General features: G+C 40.1%; 1 protein-coding gene across 1 annotated transcript in view; it reads left to right on the top strand.

The window, feature by feature from the left end:
- IPCEF1 (interaction protein for cytohesin exchange factors 1) overlaps nucleotides 1-19,141 on the top strand; it is a 145,802-nt gene that overhangs the window by 52,075 nt on the left and 74,586 nt on the right. Inside the window, exon 3 of the mRNA XM_065931085.1 lies at nucleotides 5,537-5,589. Within this exon, the coding sequence (XP_065787157.1) occupies nucleotides 5,566-5,589 (24 nt within the window). The 5' untranslated portion in view covers nucleotides 5,537-5,565. The remainder of the gene's footprint in view (nucleotides 1-5,536; nucleotides 5,590-19,141) is intronic.

The raw sequence follows: 19,141 nt of genomic DNA on the forward strand, positions 1-19,141 counted from the left end.
CCATACTATTCTCCACAGTGGCTGCATGAATTTGCATTCCCACCAACAGTGTAGGAGGGTTCCCTTTTCTCCACATCCTCTCCAGCATTTACAATTTGTAGAATTTTTGATGATAGTTATTCTGACTGGTGTGAGGTGATACCGCATTGTAGTTTTGATTTACATTTCTCTAATAATTAGCAATGTTAAGTGTCTTTTCATGTGCCTGCTGGTCATTTGTATGTCTTCTTTGGAGAGATGTCTATTTATGAATAGGTCTTCTGCCCATTTTTTTGATTGGGTTGGTTCTTCCTTATATATATATATATATATATATATATATATATATATATATATTGAGCTGTGTGAGTTGTTTGCATATTTTGGAAATTAATCCCTTGTCAGTTGCATCATTTGCAAATATTTTCTCTCATTCTGTAGGCTGTCTTTTTGTTTTGTTTATGATTTCCTTTGCTGTGCAAAAACTTTCAAGTTTGATTAGGCCTATATGCTTATTTTTATTTTTATTTCTTTTGTCTTGGGAGACTGACCTGAGAAGACATTGCTACAATTTATGACAGAGAATGTTCTTCCTATGTTCTCTTCTAGGAGTTTCATGGTGTCATGTCTCGTATTTAAATCTTTTCTATTTTTTAATTTTTACAGTGTTGTGTTGATTTCTGCCATATGACAATGCAAATCAGATATAATTCTACATATATCCCTTCCCTCTTGAGCTTCCCTCCTCTACCTCCACCTACCCCTCTAAGCCATCACAGAGCACCACACTGGGATCCCTGTGTTAGCAGCTTCTCACCAGGTATCCATTTTACACATGACAGCATATTTGTTGATGCTGCTTTCTCCATTCATCCCACTCTCTCCCTCCCCAACTGTGTCCACAACTCCGTTCTCTACATTTGCATCTTCATTCCTTCCCTGCAAAGAGGTTCACCAATACCATTTTTTCTAGATTCCATATACATGCATTAATATATGATATTTGTTTTTCTCATTCTGGCTTACTTCATTCTGTGTAACAGGATCTAGGTTCATCCACCTCACTAGAAGTGATTCAAATTTGTTCTTTAATGTCTGTGTAATATTCCACTGTAAATATGTACCACATATTCTCTATCCATTCATCTGTCTATGAATATCTAGATTGCTTCCATGTCCTAGCTGTTGTACATAGTGCTGCATTGAACATTGGGGTACATCTATCTCTCAGAACTCTGTTTTTTTCAGAGTATATGCTCAGTAGTAGGGTTGCTAGGTCATATGGTAGATTTTTTCCCCCTAGTTTTTTAGGGATTCTCTGTACTGTTCTCCATAATGGTTGTATCAGTTTACATTCCCACCAACAGTGTAGGAGGGTTCCCTTTTATCCATATCCTCTCCAGCATTTATTGTTTGTAGATTTTTTGATGATGGCCATTTTGACTGGTGTGAAGTGATACCTCATTGTAATTTTGATTTGCATTTCTTTAATAATTAACGGTGTTGAGCATCTTTTCATGTGTTTATTGTATGTCGTCTTTGGAGAAATGTCTGTTTAGGTATTCTGTCCATTTTTTAATTGGGCTTTTTCTTTTCCTGTCATTGAACTGTATGAGCTGTTTATATATTCTGGAGGTTAATCTTTTGTCAGTTGTCTCATTTGTTTCAATATCTTCCCATTCTGAGGGTTGTCTTTTAACCCTGTTTATTGTTTATTGCAGAAGCTTTTAAGTTTAATTAGGTCCCATTTGCTTATTTTGTTTTTATTTCCATTACTCTAGGAGGTGGGTCAAAGAGGATCTCGCTGTGATTTATGGCAAAGTGTGTACTGCCTATGTTTTCCTCTAAGAGCTTTATAGTTTCTAGCCTTACATTTAATTCTTTAATCCATTTTGAGTTCATTTTTGTGCATAGTGTGAGGGAGTGTTCTGACTTCACTGATTTACATGCAGCTGTCAAGCTTTCCCAGCAATACCTGCTGAAGAGACTGTCTTTTCTCCATTGTATATTCTTGCTTCTCTTGTCAAAGATGAATCAACCATAGGTCTGTGTGTCTGTTTCTAGACTCTCTATTCTGTTTCGTTGACCCATATGTCTGGTTTCATGTCATTGCCTTGCTATTTTGATTACTGTAGTTTTGTAGTATTGTCTGAAATCTGGGAGAGTCTTGCTTCTTGTTCTTTTTCTTTAGGATTGCTTTGGCAATTCTGTGTATTTTGTGGTTCCATATAAATTTTAGGACTGTTTGTTTTAATGCTGTGAAAAATGTCATGGGTTATTTATCAGGATTGCATTGAATCTGTAGATTGCTTTGGATAGTGTGGTCATTTTAATAATACTAATACTTTCAATCCAAGAGCATGGGGTATATTTCCATTTCTTTGAATTGGCTTCAGTTTCCTCTATCAATGTTTTATAGTTCTCAGTGTATAAGTCTTTCATTTATTTTTTTTGACATGATTTTCAAAGAGATTGCTTTGTTACTTCCTCTTTCTGACTTTTTTCTTTTCTTTTCTCCCTGTATCTGGATTTGTTTCCTTCTTTAGGTCTGGGAAGTTTTCAGGTGTAATTTCTTCAAATACATTTTTGATTCCCTTTTCTCTTTTTTTTTTCCTTCTGTTACCCTTATTATGTGTAGATTGGTATGCTTTATATTATCTCATAGGTCTCATATGTTGCCTTCTTTTTTTTTTTCACTTTTCTATCTGTTTTCTCTTCTGATTGTGTGGTTTCTAGGTCACTTCTTTGGTATTGTTTAGTTTGCAATTTATTGCCTTTAACTCAGTTTTCATCTTGGCAATTGAGTTGTCTAATTTTAGCTGGCTCCTGTTTATAGTTTCTAGTTCCTTGTTACAGTGATCCCTATTTCTAGCAATAATCTTTCTTAATTTCCTCAGGATTTGTATTACTTCCTTTTTGAACTCAGGGTCTAGTAAACTGAAAAAGCCTGCTTCATTATTTGGTCTTTCAGGCAATTTCTCTTGTTCTTTTATTGGTGAATAGTTTCTCTGCTCCTTCATTTTAGTTATACTTCTGTGACTCAATTTAGGAGAAACAGTTCTCTGTTGTGGTCCTGAAGGACCTGTTGTTGTTGAAGGACCTGAAGGGCTGTTGTTATGTGGGGAACAGTCTATATGAGTCTAATTGATGCCAGAACTGCTTTTAGTATGGTACCTGCCACATCGTTCTTTGGGGGTGTGCTAGCCAGTACCCCTTTTTAGGGAGTGAAGGTTACGTTGTGGTGACCAGAGGCTGCACTGGGAGTTGGAGGGGTCTCCTCTTTGCTCTGCTGTTGTCATAGCTCTGTCAAGGGCGGGGCCCGTTCTCCAGGTGTTGGAGTAGAAGCTCTCGGATCTGGTTCAAAGCTGTGGTGTGAGGTAGGCAGGACTGACGCACTTTTGCTGGTAAAGGAGCCCGTGGGTATTCTTCCGCCAGAGCGATCCACTGGGACATGCTCTCTGTGATATTCCCTGTCACTGTATTCCACTGTGATATTCCCTGTCGTGCGTGCTCACGAAGCACACTGTCGCTGAAACTGCCCTCTGCCCCACCTCAGCAAAGGAAAAGCCGGAAGTCAGCTCGCAAGTCCTTCCGGTGCGGCACTCAGGAAGCTGCCAGCGGCCTGAATCTTCTGTGAAAGTCACGCACCCACCAGGAACCAGTTCAGATTTCAGCCCCACCCTGCGTGTGGGCCACCCACACGTGCTTGTGTGTGCCCAGAGCTTGTAGTGGTGGAGCTGTACCCTCTGTGAGCAAGCTGAGGATGAAGCTGCTCTGGGGGGGCGGCCCACGCCACTCCCTTCGCACGTGCATTGACAAATCGGGTCCCCATTGGTCCTGATCACACCTCCAAAGGCCTGGACCATTCTTGAGGCCCTTGGGATTGTCTCTGCATCCAAACCAAATCTTCTCCGTGGGTCTGTCTGCTGCAGTCCCGTGTACCAGCACTCGGCCCCCACCATGCCCTCCACCACGGATGCATCTACGACTGGAGTGTGCAGTGAGGTGGCCAGGGCCTTCTGGGCACGTTTCTCTCTGCCCTGCTCCTGTAGGCTGGCCACTGCGTCCTCCTCTGAGCCCCTGAAACTCCATATCTGGTTGAGGGGTCCCAGAGTGAGAGACGCTTTCATAGCTCAGGTCCATCTCAAGCTTCTTTCTTTTGTCTGTTCATCCTACCCAGTTATCCGGTGCAGTTATCTTGCAGCGTTGGTTCTATGAGATCTTCAACCAGCATTCTGTGGGTATTCTGTGAGAACCGTTCCACATGTAGATGTATTTTTGATGTATTTGTGGGAGGAGGTGAGCTCCACCTCCTTCTATTACACCATCTTGATCTTTCAGTCTATTTATTATTTTCTTATTGGTGAATAAGAGAACTCTATGCTATGACTTTTATGTATTAAATGAATACTGCGAATGTTTTCACCAGCCTGTGATTTGATTTTCCATTTATGTTTTACTGTATTTTTTAAATAAGGGAGTTAAAAATTAAGTAAATTGGTCAGTCTTTTTTTATTGTGGTTTTTATCTTTGGCATTTTACAAATAAATGTATCATTCTTATCTATGTAATATAAATATGGCATTTTTGACATAAAGAAGGGCTATGCATTTTTCAGAATTTGGGAACCATTTGCATAAGAAATAAAGTCACATGGGGTATGGATATGTCAGTGGGAAGAGGTGAAAGGCTCTTTGCGTTGCAGAGAGTTTCAGCGGCTTGCGGATGTTTAACAAGTTTGTCGCTTATCAAAGTTTGAAGATGTGAGATTTTTTTTCTTAGTCTGAGGATATGAGATTTTCTTCTTTTTGTTTTCATCTTCTTTTCTTGAAACCAGAATGTCTTGTTTCTCAGGTAATCCACTACAAAGTGCAATACATCAAAGGGGGCTCATCTTCATATTAAAGTTGAGATTTCTGAGGCTGAGGGATTGGTTACATTTTTGAAATTGTTCAGTTAATACCATCAGAACAATAGTAATGGATTAGATATGTCCACATCTTGCATTATGTTTTTCATCATTAAGATGAAAATATTTTCACTTTTCAAAAATGTATGTTTATGTATGATACAATATTGTTTTGTTTAGTTCCTCAGTCATGGCTGACTCTTTGCCACCCCATGGACTGTAGCCAGGCTCCTCTGTCCTTGGGATTTCTCAGGCAAGAATACTGAAATAGATTTGCATTTCCTTCTCCCAGAGGACTTCCTGACCCGGGGATGGAACCTGTGTCTCTTGCATTGTAGGTGGATTCTTTATCACTGAGTCACCAGGGAAGCCCTTAGTACAATATTAAGTAGATAAAAAATATATATAATACATATTGCTGTAGACTTGAAAGAAATACTGACACATGTGCAATTAAAATTCTGGCTTATTTTATGAACTCTGTTTTTAACAGTTGGCTTATTCTGAATTAAAAGGCCTTGTAATGAATTGCTTTTATTGTGAAATTCATAAATCAAAATACAAATGCTTTTCTTCCTGTCAAGAAGATATATACTTTTAAGAGTGATTTACTCCAACATTTAACTGAAAATATTTTTTCTCTTCTAGTTTTTGTTTCTACCAGTCTGACGTCATACATGGCTACTGATGGCAATGAGCTTGTAAGTATTCTTTGGAATACTCAGACTTTAAGTATCATTAGTTTGATGAATGAGTAAAAAATTAGGTTGATTTTAAGTTTGACTAGCTACTTATTGTCCAGTTCATTAGTCGTAATGGAATAAAAGAGCTTCCCTAACAGCTTAGATGGTAAAGCCTGCAATGCAGGAGACCTGGGTTCAGTCCAGGGGTTGGGAAGATTCCCCTGGAGAAGGAAATGGCAAACCACTCCAGTGTTCTTGCCTGGAGTATTCCATGGACAGAGGAGCCTGGTGTGCTACAGTCCATGGGGTTGCAGAGTCAGACACAACTAAGCGACTAACACACACAATAGAATTAGATGATCCCTTTGTTAGAGTTAGAAAGTTTCTTATGATCACCAAGCATTTGTTTAAGACCCCTAGCTGTTTAAATATCAAGAAATATAACCACGATTTTGACATACTGTACATAAATTTGTCTCTATTTTCAATTAATTCTGGTATAGTGTAACCTCTCATGCAACTTCTTTGGGAATAATTCTGCTAATTATTATGTGCAAATTATAACTTCCTTTTAAAATAATTGAGCAATTGAGCAAGTTTCCTTTATTAGATGAGGAAACTCATGCAGGGAAAGTTGAGATGTTGATGTAATATGATACTTCAGATGGAAGGGGATGCACAGACTGTAGCCCACCAAACTCCCCTGCCCTTGGAATTTTTCAGACAAGAATACTGGAGTGGGTTGCCTTTTCCTCCTCCAGGGGATCTTCCTGACCCAGGGATCGAATCTGCATCTCTTGTGTCTTCTGAATTGGCAGGCAGATTCTTTACCACTAGTGCCACCTAGGAAGCCCCCTTAGTGGTTGATTATGCAGGGAAAATAGAAAAGTTGGTATAAGTAACATGACACTTCAAATAGAAGATGCAGTGCAGTGTGGGATTGGGTGGTGTGCATCTTTTGGCAAATCTAATGACTTCATGATGAATGCATAGGACAGAGTTTTTGGAGTAGAGCCAAAAGCAGAAGCAGAAGTGGGGTGTTGAGAAAATATAGTATAGACTTCCTGCCAAATAGGGAACGTGGACAGTGGTTTCCTGATGCGCATTAAGAAATGGATGTCAAGGCAGGTTTATTATAATGATAGAGAAATTGAGTGAACTAGACAGCTCCTGGAAAAGACACCTTACTAAAAAAGCAGGACAGCATATTAATTCTCTGCTTGATAACAATTTCATATTCCAGAGAGAGAGAAGGCAAAGAGCACTTTTGTTTTGATGCTCCTTCTACTTGAGGAAATCCTTGCTAATGATGAAAAATGGTGGCTAGTTTGGGAGACAAGGGTGCAGAAAACTAAAAATGAAAATTATAGTCACTTATGCAACCTAGGAAATTCACTATCTAAAACTTGCAGAAAGAAGGAAGTCTGATTTTTTGCACATGAATGGGTATGTGTTTGATAATAGAAATATGAATAATCACAGTGAAGATAGGGAAGAACAATTAAGAGAATGAATGTGGCTGCAATGGAAAATTTTTGTTAGGATTAGATTATAAAGCTATGTGTACAGGATATTAAAGGAGGGTCTTATGGTCAAGGGCAAAAGCACACAGAGGTCACAGATATGTAAAGACAGAATCAGGGAGACTCAGGTTTAGAGCAGCCAAGGTTTATGAGAAATTTAAAAAGAAAAAATGCATGTGATTATAAGCGTGTGTATGTGCTTATTTGGGAAAATGACATGAAAAGAAGGAATTAGGACTCTTGAATCCTTGAGAAAGGTAATGCAGGGTTTAATCCTGATGAAAAAAAATGTAATTTTCCAGCTGGAAGGAGTTCATCCTATATGTTTAAGAGGAAATGGAAAGTAAGATAATGAGAGCACCTAAGAATTTCAAGTGAATAAACTGATTCATTAAAACATTCATTTAATGTTCACTGATTACCTCTCCTGAGTTTATTATGTATCAGCCACTGTACTACGTAAGAATTGGAGTTTTAATGGTGAGTTGAAACAAGTCAGAATCTCCATGTCTTAAAAAAAAAAAACATAGCCTTGGATTTTTGAACAAAGATGGCAGATCTAATTACCTAAGGACTAACGTATCCTGGAACTCCCAATCTAGGGCTAGCCTTGGATTTTTGAACAAAGATGACAGATCTGATTACCCAAGGACTAACGTATCATCCTGGAACTCCCAATCTAGGGCTATTACCTCTGTAATATGTAACCAGTTTCCCCTTTTGCTCTGGGCACAAGTGGATTCTGTTCTTCTTGGTGGGAACTATTTTTGGGCCTTTCTCATTTCATGAGCCATCATTCTCCGCTCCTAGACTGAATCAGCTCCACTCCCTGTGTGTGTCAGTTTACCTGTTATTTTTATCTCACAGCCATCAGTGTCTGGTTGGGAACACTTAATATCTCTCTCAAGCATTTCTTCCAGCTGCTTTTCAGTGGTTACCCTCCTTTATCTTTCCATTCAGAAAATTAGTTCCATTTTCTGCTGTCATTTGTTCTCTAAATAAAATGTAGCACCAGAGACCTATTTTTATGCTAGGTAGTTTTGGTAGGCCTGACACATTTGACCTAATGACATCCCAAATTACCCTTCATTTCCACTAAACTAACATGCATTGAACTGTGTGTGCTGAGCTCTCTGCTTGGTGCTGGGGTACTTAGAGGAGGAGCCGACCCCCGGTGGGGACAGGGTGATACTTCTAAGGGACTTTTATTGATCCCGACATGATAGGTATCACTGAAGTGGTATGGTAAATAGTGCTAGTTCCAGAAACTAGACTCTATGTATTTGAAATTTTATTATGTGCAGAATAAAAAAGCACTGTTCTTTTTTTGTTGAACTGTTGTTATCTGAGAGTATCCTTCTCTTGCCTCTGATTTTCTCTCCTCTGAAGGGAAGCAGCAGGATTTTCAAAGCTAAAGCTTCACACAGAATCAAAAGGATTAGCTCATTAAGTTCTGTCTGTTTTAACACCTAAATGTTGGGTTGACCAAAAAGTCTAATCGGGTTTTCCCAGAAGAGGTAAGAACAGCCCAATATTTCCCCATCTTCACAACACTTGCCCTCCCCCTGCTCACTGGGCTCTTTGCCTCTGCCCTTGTCTCCTCCCCAGCCCTCAACTAACCTCTACCTGCCCAACAACAGCCAGGGTGGATTTGCCTACACGTAGATATGATTTTTCTACTCATCTTTGTCCATCTGTTCAATGGCTTCCATTGGCTTTCAGATGAACTTTGTACTTTCCAGCATAATTTGCAAGGCCCTTCGTGATGTGACTCGGCCCCTCTGAACATGGTTTCCACCCCCAAACCTGCCCATCCTCTGTGTGGTCCATGCCTGCTGACTTGTACCTGCATTTCTGTACCACATCCTCTTATCTTTATCTTTATCTGGAGGGCCTGCCCTGACTCCTCAGTTCTAGGTAAGCACTGTGATGGGGTGCAGATCTTGTTATCCTTGCTCAGTTCTTTTCTGTTTCCCTGGAAGCTATGTTAAAACTTTCTTGCCACTGAATTGCTGGTCCTTGGCAATGAGTGACTTTGCAGTAAAGGGTGGGTGAATAAACAAAAACCATAATTTACCATATTGTGAGTTGAAAGAAAGTACTGGCATAATCACCTTTCGGATCTGGGTCAGAGATCTTGGGGAAATGTCCACCATTATAATTATATTTGGTACAATCATTAAACATCCATTGTGTAGTTCTTATAAGGCTTTCTGTACTTTATACTGTGCTTCTTCATGTGACTCAGTGGTAAAGGATTCACCTGCCAATGCAGGAGACGTAAGAGACTCGAGTTCGATCCTGGGTCGGGAAGATCACCTGGAGAAGGAAATGGCAACCCACTTTAGTATTCTTGCCCGAAAAATCCCATAGACAGGGGGGCCTGGTGGGTTACAGTCCTTGGGGTCACAGAAGGGTCAGACATGACTTAGCAACTAAACATAAGCAAGGAGCATGATACTGTGGTGATTCAGCATTATATACTAAATCAGTATGCTTTGTTTTCTTTTATGTTTCGTTTCTCATGAAAATAGATAGATAAATAAATAATAACGACTAGCATATGAGTCTTAAAGACTTGATTACTAAACTCTTAGATTTTAGTAAGAGCATTTTAGCTAAGGAAGGAAAGCAGCCTTAATTTAAGGATGACAAGGCTCAGAGAGAATGTGACACAGTATCTTGTTTACCGTTGTACGCAATTCTTTTACCTAAAGTTTTCAAGAGTTGCTCTTGGGGATTGCTCTAGTAGGGAAGAAATGTCACAGTTCTCTTAGATCAAAACTTTATGACAGTGTTTTCTCAAAAATTGTTTAAAATAAATTTCCTTCCCTAAATGTCTCCTGAAAAAAAGAAATGCCAAGTGAAAACTTTTTGCTGAAATGAAAGTCTCTGCATAGAAATCACAGTTGCTTGGCTCAATCTTTCTGCCGATGAGGACAAGCTCACCCAGTGTGAATGGGTACTTACTTCCGGCACTGTGGTCATTGGGTTTTCTGCTGTTGCTGGGACTGCATCTGTGCAGTGATCTAACAGCAAACTGGTCTCTGATGTGTGTGCTTTACAAAAAACCCCTGCATACATCGTCCCCAGAACGTGTATTGCCTGGTCCTTCTGTGTGCCGGGAACAGCCACCACGTGATTCCAGCCCCCCATGGGAACCTGCCCTGCCCCCCACTCCATCTCTGTGCCCGTGGTGTGTGTCTCAGGGATGTGGATATATTCAGAAGTGAACTGAGGAATCTCTTTCCCACCTTTCTGATCAACTGGAAAGAGCTGAAATGTTGGCCGCTTGCTTTTTAGGCTCCATCAACAGAACGCTGTGTTGAATTGGCAGGGCCAACGCTGCTTTGAAGGCAGGAAGCTGCTGTGCATATTTTCCGTCCCAAGTAGGACGTGGAGTGGAGAAGCACAGGACAGCTGCCTGGGGAACAGATGACAGGGTGGGGGCTTGTTGGCTACCTCTGGAAGACTTGTGTCCCTCCTGCCAGCACCTCTTCTCCACCCCATGCATTCCTGTTTCTTGGGTTCCACATTCTTCGTCTTTGGAGGATATGGTTAAAGCAGGATGCCGAAGAAAGCTACTGTGGTTTTTCAGGCAGTAGTATTTTAGCTTGAAGTAGAGATTTGTCTGCTTCAGTCTCCTGTTGTTCTGAGCTTCCCTGGTGGCTCAGTGGTAAAGAACCTGCCTGCCAATGCAGGGGATATGGGTTCGATCCCTGGGTCAGGAAGATCCCCTGGAAAAAGAAATAGCAACCCACTCCAGTATTCTTGCCTAGGAAAGCCCATGGACAGAGGAGCTTGGTGGGCTACAGCCAATGGGGTTGCAAGAGTCAGACATGATTTAGCGGCTAAACAACAATAAGAGCAATCCAGCACAAGTCCATTTTACCTTTAAAGAAGCATCCGGGGTCATCTCCCCAGGTGAGTTCAAACTTAGTGTTAGTTGACCCCAGGAGCTTTTCCCTGTGTATGTGGCTCTTTGTGGGGAGAAAAATGCAGGGCGACTTTGATGTTGCTTTTCTCTGCGGATGTTCGTGGAGGTATTTTCAGCTCTGAGTAATCAAACACTAGATGGCTTTCCAGATATTTGTTAAATCTCCCCTTGTACCAGGCACTATCATTAAGGCATTATAGGAAATAAAAGTTGACATAAGGCACAGTTAACCTTTTGGTAAATATTTATCTAGTGCTCCCTGTGCGTTAGGCATCGGGCTAGGCGCTAGATTTTGAAGTCATGGCATGTTCAAGAACATGGTTATGGCCGATCATTCAATCTAAGCAGAGCTGTCATTTAACTATAGAGCTGATGATAAAGGAATTTGATAAACTTTAAGAAGCACCATTAACAGAGGAAGTGATTAAGTAATTATGTGGGATGGAAGAAATGCCTATATAGATTAACCACAGGTGCTGGTTTGGACCACTGGATGGATTGTGTCACCACCACGTGTTACCACTCAGATTTGTGAACAGACAAATTATCATACCCATTGGAGAGGAGAGGCATCAGCAAACATTTACAGCTTAGATAAAAAAGACAGAAGAAGTAGAGTAGCCTTGAGTTAAACAACAGACTTAGGAATCTGAATGGCCAGGTCTAGTGTTGGCTCTGTTGCTAGCTCGATGTGATCTGAGGGGAGGTTACTTACCACACCAAGATGAAGTTCCTCCTTTGTGGAAAGGAAGGTAAACATAGTACCTACCATGAAGATCTTTGGGAAATAATAGAAATCAATTCTTACAGTGACGCGATGGTAAAGCTCATTCCACATCCAGTGGCAGCAGCCTCCAACTGATAAAGAGGGAGCCATGGGCATAATGGGGGAAAGGAGAGCAGCGAGAGGGGGAATAGGAGAGAGAAAGAGAACATTGTGAGTGAAGACCCTTCCCCTCACAATTCTGCAAACTCAAGTTCCAAAACAGGTTTGAAAAATGCTAAGAAAGGTAGACTATGAAGTAAAAATTTTAAGTCTAATTTTATTTTACATAAAAGCAAAATTTCAAAGCCTAACAAATTTTTTTTTTCTGACAAAATTTTTTAAGTGTGAAACTCAAAGAATCTTTTATATAATTTTGAAAGAAAGTGGGCACAAATGAAAAAGTATAAAACACAAGTGGGCTTTGAAAAAATTAAGAGGTATTAGAAAAGAAAACATAATTTTTGAAATAGAAAGTTCAGTAAATGACTTACATTCAACATTGGATACTTTATAAATGAGTATTTGTAAATTGAAGAACCTGTACAGGACACGCATAGCACAGAGAGATAGACAGATGAAAAATTAAGACAAAGAAAAGTAATAGCAAAACACAGGGGGATAGAAAAAAAAAAAGGAATGGGTAGAAAGATGACTGAAATTTTGAAAGAAAAGACCAAAACATATTCCAGGTTGTAGAGAATTAAAACTTTTATACATTGCATGCATGCATACTAAGTCACTTCACTCGTATCTGACTCTGCGACCCTATGGACCATAGCCTTCCAGACTCCTCTGTTCATGGGGTCTCCAGACAAGAATACTGAAGTGGGTTGCCATGCACTTCTCCAAGGGAATCTTCTCAACCCAGAAATCGAACTCACATCTCTTGCATCTTCTGCATTGGCAGGTGGGTTTTTTTTACAACTAGTGCTACCTGAGAAGCCCTTTCTTAATTGCAAGGATTATAAATAGGACACTTTGAGAGCAATCGGGGGATATCCAAAAAATTAAGAATGCATACCATGCAATCTGCTGCTGCTGCTGCTGCTGCTAAGTCGCTTCAGTCGTGTCTGACTCTGTGCGACCCCATAGACGGAAGTCCACCAGGCTCCTCCGTCCCTGGGATTCTCTAGGCAAGAACAATGGAGTGGGTTGCCATTTCCTTCTCCAATGCATGACAGTGAAAAGTGAAAGTGAAGTCGCTCAGTCGTGTCTGACTCTTAGTGACCCCATGGACTGCAGCCTACCAGGCTCCTCTGTCCATGGGATTTTCCAGACAAGAATACTGGCGTGGGGTGCCATTGCCTTCTCTGATGACCGTGCAATCTACTTTCAGGTAAATACTCTAACCCATGGACACATGTGCCCATGTGTATTAAATTGTACAATGGAAGTTAAACAAAGTTGATAATTGCAACAATGTTGTGGCAGTGAACAATTATATATTAAATGTGGGTTAATATGTGAGTCATGTATGGATATGATAGTTGGACTATAAGGAAAGCTGAGCACTGAAGAATTGATGCTTTTGAACTGTGGTGTTGGAGAAGACTCTTGAGAGTCCCTTGGACTGCAAGGAGATCCAGTCAGCCCATCCTAAAGGAGATCAGTCCTGGGTGTTCATTGGAGGACTGATGTTGAAGCTGAAACTCCAATACTTTGGCCACCTCATGCGAAGAGCTGACTCAGTTGAAAAGACCCTGATGCTGGGAAAGATTGAGGGCAGGAGGAGAAGGGGACAATGGAGGATGAAATGGTTGGATGGCATCACTGATTCAATGGACATGGGTTTGGGTGGACTCCGGGAGTTGGTGATGGACAGGGAGGCCTGGCATGCTGCGGTTCATGGGGTCGCCAAGAGTTGGACACAACTGAGCGACTGAACTGAATTGAACTGAACATGTGAGTGGATAAATAAACTGTGAAATTTTCATTGACTGCAGTGCTGTCTTAGAATTACAACTACTTATCTCAACATGGAAAAAAATCTCAAAAATACAATATTGAAAATTAAACACCTCCTTTAATGCTATTTATTGCTTACAGTATTGTTAAATGCTGCTTATAAATACTAAAATTGCATGGGAATGATAAATATCACATTCAGTTTAGTGTAACTTGGGGTGAATGAGAGGGAAATGGAAAAGGGAAGTTGTATATCATGTATTCATATTTCATTCCCTTAAAAATAAAGTGAAAACTAAGAAGGAAAAGAAGGAAGGAAGAAATGTGTACTCAAATGAGTTAGAATATGAACAGCTGAGACTTTTGATATCATGTAGTTAAATGGCTTTTCAGTTTCAACATCCCACTGTCAGTGAACAAGTGTTTATCTATAGTTTACTGCAGGAGAGATTATAAGCACCTGAGCATGGTTTTGAAAACACCTGTAACAGTGTCTTTTTGACTCCTGTTACTATGTGTCCTCTTTTCAGTTAAGATTCTGGAGAGACCAGTCTTTAGTGCCCTGTTAACTTCTTCAATTCCCATTCCTCCCCAACCCACTGAAATTTGTTTTCTAGCCAACCCAACGTTGAAACTGTTTTGCCAGGGTCTCTAGTAATTTTTTCTTTCTCTTTTTACAAGGGTCAGTGTTTGATAGTTTTGGCTCACCTCTCCCTTCAGTCTCTCCCTCACTTCCGAGACAATCCCTCTCCTGATTTTCTTGTTTTCCTCTGCTGGTCTGCTCTGTCTCCTGACAGTCTCCATTCCTGTTAGTTCTGTGTAAACGCTTTGGTCTTCCTTTGGATTTTGACTTCAGTCCTTTGACATCCTACACATCTGAGTGATCTTACCCAAACTCAAGATTTCCACTCTCTGTACACTGATGATTTCTCATTTTACGTCTTTATTCCAGACTTCTCCCACATCTCTAGACTCGTAAATACTATACATGCTCTTTTCCCATGTGTCTTATATACATCAAACTCAATATGTTTACTATGGATATGTATGTACGTATTTATAAATGCTGCTGTGTCAAGTTGCTTCAGTAGTGTTTGACTCTGTGCGACCCTGTGGACTGTAGCCCACCAGGCTCCTCTGTTCATAGGATTCTCCAGGCCACACTGGAGTGAGTTGTCATTTCTCTATTTAAGCCATGTTCTCTATCAGTTCAGTTCAGTGACTCAGTCGTGTCTGACTCTTTGCGACCCCATGGACTGCAGCACGCCAGGCCTCCCTGTCCATCACCAGCTCCTGGAGACTACTCAAACTCATGTCCATCGAGTCGGTGATGCCATCCAACCATCTCATCCTCTGTCGTCCCCTTCTTCTCTCACTTTCAGTATTTCCCAGTATCAGGGTCTTTTCACATGAGTCAGCTCTTTGTATCAGGTGGCCAAAGGATTGGAGTTTCAGCTTCAGCATCAGTCCTTCCAATGAACATTCAGGACTGATCTCCTTTAGGATGAACTGGTTGGATCTCCTTGCAGCCCAAGGGACTCTCAAGAGTCTTCTCCAACACCACAGTTCTCTACATTGTTGTCATTTATTCCACTGATTAAGCTAGACACTCTTTCCCTGACACGTTTCTCCCTCACTTTCCACCTTTTAGCCTCCTCCTTCTCACCCTCCCTCCTTCTTTTTCTTCTCTTTCTTCTTTCTCTTCTCCCTAGTTCTTTTATTTGTCCAATTTCTCTTCAATCTAGAAAGTGCCATTGTATCCAGCTTTACTTCAAACTCCAATCCCTGCTTTTCTGTCCTCTTGTTTTATATAACATCAACAACCAAAGCAGATAACCTTAAAGGTTACTACTTTGTGAATTTTATTCTTTGAAATAAATATATGTATTTTACCATTTCCTTTTGTGACTTTGGGCAAAACACTGAACCTTGATTTACTTCCGTTTTCTCCTCTGACTTAAATGGTGGGAAGGAAATCTAAAAAAGAGGGAATGTACGTATACCTGTGACTGATTCACTTTGCCGTATGGCAAGAGACTAATGCAGCACTGTAAAGTGATTGTACTCTAATAAAAATTAATTAAAAATTTTTCTTCTCGGTAAAATGTACATTATAATAACATATAAGCTATAAATATTGTGACAATTCAGTCCAAGTATTTATGAAAAGACTCACCCTGGCTATGGCAAACACTATCTAACTATAAGGTTTATGCTTCTTGGTTATCATTGTTTTCAATTATTGTCTATTGTTATTATAAAGTTATCTATCTTCATTATTCACTATCAGAGGGTTTCTTTTCATATTAACTTAGTAATATCTAAGGTAGCTAGTCTTCTGAAAAAAATTAGCAAGTTTTTCATGTATTTTTACAGGTGAAATTTTAATATTTAAAGCTTGAAATTTCTCTTTACAAAATTGAGTTTAATTTTCCAGGAAAAAGAAGTGATTTTTTTGGGTGGGGGGCAAAGGTGTTTTGTAGAGAAACTCCCTAGTGGCTTTATCAGCTGGAACTGGTTTGGCCCTAAAAAATTTAGGAATTTTTGTGGCTTGGTTAATGGAGAAGGAAATGGCAACCCACTCCAGTATTCTTGCCTGGAAGATCCAATGGATGGAGGAGCCTGGCGGGCTATTGTCCATGGGTCACAAAGAGTCGGACTGACCGAGTGACTAATACTCCCCTAGAGCTTTGAGGCTCTTTGTGTCCTTCGGCTCAGGCTGCTGGCCACTTAAAGTATTGGTAGCTTAAAATTGACAGTGCTGTGAGGTTTTATACCATGGAACCTGGCAAAAGGCCACAAATCAGGACCCGTCATAGCATATCACCATACAATTTTAAGATGAGATCATTGTGAAGTTTGATGTGATGACAAACTATTTTATGGTGAATTTTAATATGTCACGGGTAAATTGTACCTTTAAGATTTAATTGCTGTATAAATTAGTGAAGTGAAGTCACTCAGTCATGTGTGACTCTTTGCGACTCCCACCAGGCTCCGCTGTCCATGGGATTTCCAGGCAAGAATATTGGAGTGGGTGGCCATTTCCTTCTCCAGAGGATCTTCCCGACCTAGGGATCGAACCCAGGTCTCCCACATTGTAGGCAGATACTTTTACCGTCTGAGCCACCAAGGAAGCATAAATTAGAAATCAGTATAATAATTACCCTTAACTTGGATGTGAACACCATCATTCAATATCAGAGGAGGTCCATTTATATATTTTATACTGGTTCCTTTGTATATTTATATAGCATGTGTTTTTGAGTGATTAATGACCAAGTGAATTTTTTTAACCCCCCCCTTAAAAAGTAAAAGAAAAATACTCCTTTTCAATAAAAAGAAAATATTTATTTAAAAGAAAACTGTCCTCAAATTTTAGAGCCAAGTTAGGGCAAATTCAGAATTTTAAGTTTTACTTTCAATATACCAATAAGAAGAAAATCTTTTGAGAAAAATTTCTTGTTAGGCTTCAGATATTTGTTATGAAGAGATACAGGTTCAATGCCTGGGTCAGGAAGATCACCTGGAGCAGGAAATGGCACGCATTCCAGTTTTCTCTGGGGAAATTCTATGGACTGAGGAGCCTGGTGGGCTGCCGTCTATAGGGTCACAAAGAGTCGACTGAGCATACTTACACACACATTTGCTATAATGGTTATAATTCCCTATCAAAAAAAAATGGTTTCATAAAATGCTCACTGTTTGTTTGGCTTTTTCTTGCTCATCTAGTGGAATAAACCACATGTGAGATCTTTTTGAAACTGACGAGTTCGTGGGTTCCACTTCCTGTTGTGAGGAGTTAGACATATCTCAAACTTACTGAAGTTCTCAAGATTGTTTTCATTCTCTCATGTAAATCAATTTAGGTTTCAAGTTCAAGTAGATCAAGTGAAAATGCAATCCCCTCTAATTTATTGTTCCTGTAATATGCAGCTCTGCTTTTGGTTGGGGGAAAGTTTGAACACTTATACAGATTTTATGATCATTTGCCCTAGGAAAAGTTCTGTCTGAGGTGTAGGGCTGACTCAATGACTAAACTCCTTGCCCTCCTTTTAAAAAAAAAAAAAGTCTGAATAAGGTCCTCTCAGTTTTGGGTGCTCCCCCTGCGTGAGGTATTGTCCAGCCTAGAGCCCCACTTCTCATTAGTCCAGAGGCAAGAATCTAGCATGGACCGAGGCCTGTTTTGGGGCCAAGCTGAGACACAGCATGCAGTTTGATAGAGGGTTTTCTCTAGGAGCAGCCATCAGCTTGTATGGTAGAGCTGGAAAGACCTTGTCAAACTGTGCTCTGCTGAGTCACTTGAGTTGTGTTAGACTCTGCGACCCCATGGACTGTAGCCCACTAGGCGCCTCTGTCCATGCGATTTCTAGGCAAGAATACTGGAGCGAGTTGCCATTTTCTCCTCCAGGGGATCTTCCCAACCCAGGGATTGAACCGATGTCTCTTATGTCTCGTCTCCTGCATTGGTGACAAGAGATACCTTTATCACTAGCGTCACCTGTTAAGCCTAGGAGCCCATAATTGTTGGATGGAGGAAATTCGCCTGCTCCCAGTCAGGAGGGATAGGGATGGAACTGGGCTGCCTCCATTCACGGATCCTACAGCCTCCTCTCCTACTTTCTCTTCTTTTCTAAGCTGTTCTTTTTGTATAAGCTAATGTGACTGACCTTGTTCAGATGGGCCAGAATGGTCTAGGACTGCCTCTGCCTACAATTCCCTTTTCTTCCTACTCCCCTGTGGTTCTTAATTTGTTTTGAGAGCTTCCTGGGGTCTCCTGGACCCCAGATGCTCTTAAATTGTTCCCACTGTCTAAATTGACTGAGTTTCTTCTTTTTTAGTCCTGGCTCTCAGCTAAGTTCTAACTATCCAAATAATTTACATTATCTGAACAATATATTTGGGCTAAAATATTTTGCTAATGGGCTTTGCTGAACTCAGATAATTGCATATAGAAAAAACCCTAGGAGAAAGAACATTTGAGAGAATAGAGGGAATTTTAGACCAGGATGCAGGTCAGAGTGGGAGATTATCTTATGAAGTGGAAATGACTAGAACTTGCTAAAAAATGCCTAAGTTTTTGTTGCCTGCCTTGACTCTAACATGTCTTCTCTTGCCTAAAATTTAGGGCAGTTATTGCCTTTGTCATGTTCATTTTTCAAAAGGATGATTTATTTCTTCAGGGGTAAAATTTTATTCTAATATTTATAAAATAAAAAGTCACTATGAGGTTTCTCAGGAAATATAGTTTAAGGCACTTTAACTTCATCAGTCAAGTTAAATATTGAGAGAAATATATCTGAGAGAAATATAAATCCTACCTATCCTAAAACTTATTAGGAAATTTTTGGTTATTAGATATGAAGTATTTGTTTATATCTATAATCATATAATATTACATTGCATACATACAGAATTTTTAGTTTTTAGTGCATTTTT

Source organism: Muntiacus reevesi, chromosome 3 (genome assembly GCF_963930625.1).
Source record: "Muntiacus reevesi chromosome 3, mMunRee1.1, whole genome shotgun sequence".
NCBI lineage: Eukaryota > Metazoa > Chordata > Mammalia > Artiodactyla > Cervidae > Muntiacus > Muntiacus reevesi.